General features: G+C 41.0%; 1 protein-coding gene across 1 annotated transcript in view; it reads left to right on the forward strand.

Annotated features, from left to right (window-relative positions):
- abcg1 (ATP-binding cassette, sub-family G (WHITE), member 1) overlaps positions 1-6827 on the forward strand; it is a 27819-nt gene that overhangs the window by 14788 nt on the left and 6204 nt on the right. The window contains exons 8-12 of the mRNA XM_046073898.1: positions 1947-2061; positions 4651-4796; positions 5325-5426; positions 5521-5689; positions 6151-6251. Coding sequence (XP_045929854.1) covers positions 1947-2061; positions 4651-4796; positions 5325-5426; positions 5521-5689; positions 6151-6251 — 633 coding nt within the window. The remainder of the gene's footprint in view (positions 1-1946; positions 2062-4650; positions 4797-5324; positions 5427-5520; positions 5690-6150; positions 6252-6827) is intronic.

Here is a 6827-nt window from a genome sequence, read left to right on the forward strand (position 1 = left end):
AAAGGCTTCATACTACTATAAAACATATGCAGTAGGTTTCCCCAACACCTGGAAACACCTGGAGACACTCTGAGGTGAAAAGTCACTGCGGTTGAACTGTAAGCTTGAAACTGGAACAATGCCTGTGTTCTGTGTTCAAAAGCAACTGTGACACAAAAAAACCCAACTTCCTGTGTGTCTCTGTGTCTCAGTGGTTTGGACAGCTCGTCTTGTTTCCAGGTGGTCTCTCTGTTGAAAGCTCTGGCTCAGGGAGGGCGGACCGTCATCTGCACCATCCACCAGCCCAGCGCCAAACTGTTCGAGCTGTTCGACAAGGTGATCACACTGCACTACATTACCCAGCAGCACCAGAGGGACAAACTCACTGATCTGATCAAATTTTTACTCAAGTACAAGTTTGAGGTACTTGTACTTGAGTATGTTCTTGTCATGCCACTTTACACTACATTTATCTGACAGATTTAGTGAGTTGTTACTTTACAAATTCAGAGTTCAATTAAAAACACATGAGAAACTTTTAAAATACAACACGAGCTAGATTTACACCAGTTGCTCAAAACTGTTTTGACCTATGAAAATCAGGGAGAATTCACGTCTCCTCGTCGTGTTTTAGATGACAGTATAGTTGTTAAAGAGCTAAAGTAATAAAATCCTTCAAACTAGCTAACTGTGTATAATTTAAAACCGAATCAGGGATAATGAGATATTTTACTGCAGAATACATTTGCTGCTGGTACTTTATTAACTCAGCCTGTTCTCACTGGAAAAACGACCGTATATGTTGTTTGTTCATCAGCTCATTACGACCATACAGTCTACAATTACGACTGATGGCTATGTTCGTTGTTAGGCCGCGGCCTCTAGTGGCCGTGTTGTGGTAGGAGCAAGTCAGGTGACGTAGCATAGAGAGTGAGAAAGTCTTAGGTGTTTGAGTCCCATGTGAAATCAAGCAAATGAGGATGAGTTCTTTAGAGTTTTAAGTTAAATAGCGTTGCCAACTTTCGTCACGTGAAATAATTCTCATAGTCAACATCATCATAGTCACACATTGACGCTTGGTCGAGGCCCTTTGTTGTCGCCTTTTAACAACCTGGGTACCCCTTATGCGTCATTTATTGACCTTTAGGACTCTGCGATCAAGTTAGCAATGCTTAGCAACAACAAATATGCAATGTCTGGTAAAGTTAGCGACAATAAATATGCAACGTCCGGTTTGACTTTCAAAATAAAACGCAAACGTTTCAAAACATTGCCATTTTTAAACGGCATGTTATTAAAGTCGTGAAACGTTGCAGTTTGGTTAGGTTTAGGCAACAAAACTACTTGGTTATGGTTAGGAAAAGATCATGGTTTGGGTTAAAATAATTACGTACCGAAGTTAACTAATGTCACTTATGTTACGTACGTACGTGCCTAAATAAAAATATTTAATGTTGACTATTTGTTTCACACGGGACACGAACCCCAGTCTCCTGGTTCAAAGTCCGGGTTCTGGCCCTCCATCTACCCCAACCACCTCCTTACACAGTCTTTTCTGTTAAATATCATGAACCTGCCTTTACCGTCAAAAACCGACGCTACAGGGTTTCCCCCACTGCGTTGAACTATGACGCTATAGGGATCCCCAGTGCGTAGAAACTGAAGCCAATGGGTCTTGACCATGTGTCCATATGTGACGACTTGGGAGTGAAAACGGGTTGCCATTTCACAATGTTAACCACATGTTAAACGTCACCTGACTTACGTAAGGTCCGGTACGCCTGTCACTGGATTGGTACTTTCCAGTGGTTACATTTGTCCTTTTTGGAGGCTTTTACATAAGACCTATTTTGTCATAGATGAATCAGATAATACTTGTGTACTTCCAGTGCTGATACTTAACTCCTCTTCATCCTTTATCAGTTTGGTGGTATTCAGGGTTAACTCGCTGCATTTGTGTGTTTCAGTTGTATGTGCTGAGTCAGGGTCAGTGTATCTACAGAGGGAAAGTCTCCAGTCTGGTTCCCTACCTGAGAGACCTCAGACTCAACTGCCCCACCTACCACAACCCTGCAGACTTCGGTAAGAACCTTATGTCCACGTGTCCAGGAAGGTTTCAGGAGCATGTTTAAGCCTTTGTTTTTACATTTATCTGCTGAACTCACATTAAATCTCGGTTTAACATCTGGACGTACCTGCAGGATTTATGACATCACAACTAGTCTGGAAGCAATCAGAGTCAAGTATGAAACCTCAGGTTCATCAAAGTAGGAGACCTCTTGTGAGCTTTTAAACATCTGAAATAGACAATGAAACATTTTTTCTATGAGGGAGAAAGAGGTGATGTTGCTTTAATTGTTTTGAAGAAAAATAACATTACATTTACTCATTTAGCTTTTATCCAAAGCGACTTACAATTGCAATATATGTCGCACTCCTCTAGGGGTAAAGTGTCTTGCTCATGGGCACATTTTGTCGCCATGGGAATCAAACCAAAGACATGTGCCTTATCCACAGTCCCATTACCACCACAAGTATCAGTAAAGTAAGAGATCTACAAGTGACAAAATATACTAGTAATGGCAGTAATAGCCCTAACCCTATTAACGCATTCGGCATCAATGGGGTAGTAAGTAAGCATTAACGAATAGTGCGTCAATACTAGATAATTGTGAGGGGACAGAAGAAGAAGAGCACAGGAAGTGCATTTGCTTCTTGAAGTCAGAGAGGGACGCCCCTGCTCTGATGGCATGTGGTAGTCACAGATGAGAACAGGGACTGAGATTCCTTTGAGTGAAGAGATGGCAGAGCCAGGCGGCGTTCGTTGGAGGAGCGCAGTGGCCCAGAAGGAACGTAAGCTTGTATTATGGAGTTTAGATGGTGCAGACCCAATAGTCTCTCTGTATGCAACATTACTGGAGGGACATGAGTCCTTTTGGGCTAATCAAAAACCAGATGCGCTGTTGTGTTCTGAACCATTTGTAGGGGTTTCACTGCACAAGCTGGAAGACCTACTAGGAGGGCAGAGAGATAACCATGGCCTCTAACAGGAGCTGGGTGGCGTACTGAGTGAGGTAGGGCTTGATTTTTCTTATGGTGTATAGAACACACCATACGGAGAGACAGCTGCAACATGGTCTGTGAAGGACAGCTGGTCATCAATCCATGGAGAGATGTTTGAGAGACAGTGGGTTTGTCTGGCGGGAAGGTAGAGTTGCGTATCGTCTGCATAGCAGTGTTAAGAGAAGCAATGCGAGTGATTGATTAGCCCCAGTGAGGTGGTGGTGCACATTGAGAAAAGAAGGTGCCCCAACACTGAGCCTTGCGGCACCTCTGTGGAGAGGCAGTGAGACGAGGACAATTGTCCAAGCATATAACATATAAGACATGAAGTCAGGCCTGAAATTATTCATACCCCTGGTAAATTCTGACTTAAAGGTACTGTTATTCAACCAGCAAGTTGTTTCTTGATTAGAAATGACACAGGCGTCTCCCAGAAGATAATAAGACGATGTACAAGAGGCAACATTGTGGAAAAAATTATTACTGATCTTTTATTAACATTTCAACAATTTCGTGCTTGACTGTACATATTTATTATATATTAAAACCTGTCTGGAGGGGAGCTTTATGTAAATTTTGAGGTACTTTTATGTCACATAAGTCTGTTACTTTATACTCCTCCACATTTTGGAGGGAAGTATTGCATTTTTTCACATTACATTTATCTGACAGCTTTGGCTACTTAAATTGTTAATAAATCAACTAATAATGATGAGATATTATTACACATGAAGCTACCAAAGCTACCCAGCAGATTATAAATTCGGTAAAATGAGTTACATCTATTACCAGCTGCAACATTAAAGTAACAAACGCATTACTGCATCAATAATTAAAATTCAATAATATAATATGCTGAAATGATTAATTTTACTTTTGGTACTTTAAGTTTATTTTGAAGCTAATACTTTTTACATTTACATAAAGGTACAATGTGTATGACATGACCACAATTTTGGTTTAAATATTCAAAAATGAACCAACATGATCAACAGGATGTGAAGAAGTAACAGTTCTGATCTGGTATGCAATATACTGCCCCCTATTTTTTGGAGTATGAATTGGGGAGCTGTAACTGAGCGCCTCAATCTTGCCTCTTTGCATGGAGATTTCTCTAAGCTGCTGTCTGCTGGAATGGTACAGCGTGTAACCGCCTCTGCTTCTCACAGCAGCAGGTTTTATATTGTTTTGCATTTTTTTTTTCCCTCCTAGTGAATATAAGGTAGAGACCAGTCTCTGTGCGCACCTGATGGATTGTGACCCACTAGTGAGGTGTGGGCTTGTTAGTGATTAGCATAGATCACATACTTCTTCACCCTTATCCCACTGGGATTGCCTTAGAGGATCTGCAGTTATGGTACACAAGGTTGGCGCCTATTCATTTTGAATGGTAACAGCCAAAGGGGAAACTCCACCAGGCAGTCAAGAAGTCACAGACGTTGCTGCAGTTCAGTCAGAAAAGGATGTTTGTAGTCCCTCTCTTCTCCAGCTGCAGCTGAACACACTGACTTCCTCTCATGTGTCTCTGGAAAAAACAGAGAACCGGAGTTTTCCTAATGTGTTCCTGTCCTGTCAGAGGAATGTGATCATGTGATCATGTGTCCTCAGTGATGGAGGTGGCGTCTGGAGAGCACGGCGATCAGATGGTCAGACTGGTGAAGGCCGTCCAGGACAGGAAGTCTGAGAAGGATAATCAGACTGAACTGAACGGAGACTCAAACCTCCACCCGCTCCTGTGGCAGCGCACAGAGGAGGTAAAAAACAAACGCACACTGTCAACACTCAGCTAACACAGAGGAAACTTTCCTTTTACATCTGCTGTTCTATTAATCTGGGCAAGGCTTCTTTCCAAAGTGAATAAATTCATTAGACCTCCACTCCACTTAAACAAACCACTGAGTACATTTACATTAAAAATATAATACACCATATACATAGAAGTACTTGTAAGCACCAGTTTAATCAAATGGGGAAAAAAAGAAATATCACATTTAGGGAATTTTCTTCTGATAATGCAAATATTTACAATGTAGTGTCTGTAAACAGTCTACAATTTATATTTTAACAGTTGGAATTATATTAACATCAAACTGCACATCAGCCTTCAAAAACACTGGAACAAAGAGCTTTTACATTTATGATAAAGACTATAAAAATAGACAGACATGGATCAACATCAAAGCACTTCATCACGTTCAGTCTTGACTATTGATTGGCTCACAGCAGAGATGCTAAAGTTCACCATCATGTTGTTCTACTCCTTGACTCGCTGTGTTTCTCAGGAGAGTTCGTCGTCTGAAGGTTGTCACAGCTTCTCTGCCAGCTGCATGACCCAGTTCTCCATCCTGTTCAGAAGGACTTTCCTCAGCATCCTCAGAGACTCGGTGAGAAACCACAGCGACGCCTGCTGGACACCTTCAGCAAATGCGGCCAAGAGAGACAACCAGTAACGCATCCGTGTTCTCATTGGTCGAGCAGGTGCTGACTCACCTGAGGATCTCCTCTCACATCGGGATTGGCGTTCTGATTGGTCTGCTGTACCTGGGCATCGGGAACGAGGCCAAGAAGGTTCTGAGTAACTCGGGGTTCCTGTTCTTCTCCATGTTGTTCCTGATGTTCGCCGCTCTGATGCCCACAGTGCTCACATGTGAGTCCACGCAGACCTCATGTCAGCTCGCCGTAAACGAACACCGAATAAAGACGCAGAAGAAGAAACATCACAACACACTGCACCATATGAGAGGCAGCGCAATCATTTTACAGTAGGGAAGAAATGTGATCGTGTTCAGCCGTCATGAGATTCAAACCACAAGAGATGATGCCCACTGATTACTATTGGCACCATCAGAATAATAATATCATCATCAATTCATGCTACTTTCTACTTTTACATTTATCTGACATCTTTGGTTACTTTACACATTTTTTACACACAAAACATATGAAGAAGAGGTTATACAATATGTTTTGTTATAAATGAATCTCCCCAAAACTCCAGTAACATTTGAATTTATCAAGATATTAATAACCAATAAAAGCATAAACAATGAATAAAACTATACTGTGTTACTTTTCATTCTGGGGTCTGACGGTGTGTTTGTGCTTCAGTTCCTCTGGAGATGGGAGTTTTTCTCAGGGAACACCTGAACTACTGGTACAGTCTGAAGGCATACTACCTGGCCAAAACCATGGCTGACGTCCCTTTCCAGGTAATATTTGATCCATCCTGCCACACGGTCCTCATCAGGTTTACAGTCTGTGGTGGCTGTTGTCCCAGAATGCACTTGGAAGCCTGAATCTTTGCCCTGAGCTGAAAAAGTTCAAATTAAATCAAACATCTTCAGAAAAACATTTCTTTCTCTTTGTAAAGTTTGATTGGCAGACAGCACACAGTATTACATCATTTCCTGTTACACTGCAAAGCAGCTTAGTGTATATATAAATATTTGAATATATGTGTACAGCTAAACACATGCATCAAATAAATATTGTAAAAAGCTCATTTCCTTCCGTAATATAATTTAAAAAATGAAACTTTCATATAATCTAGCTTCCTTACACACACAAAGTGAAATATTTCCACTTTTCATTTTAATCTTGATGATTACAGATTACAGCTCCTAGAAATAAACAGTCACACGTTTGAAAATAAGATAAATTAGTTTTATCTAAACATTTCAGTTTCAGCCTGTAGCTTTTGTTCTGTGCGTTCAGTTTTTCCTTTGACAAGAAATCACACAGAATTTACATTTTTAGGATATACAAGGTTTACAATCACAGATTAA

This window comes from Micropterus dolomieu, linkage group LG17, assembly GCF_021292245.1.
Source record: "Micropterus dolomieu isolate WLL.071019.BEF.003 ecotype Adirondacks linkage group LG17, ASM2129224v1, whole genome shotgun sequence".
NCBI lineage: Eukaryota > Metazoa > Chordata > Actinopteri > Centrarchiformes > Centrarchidae > Micropterus > Micropterus dolomieu.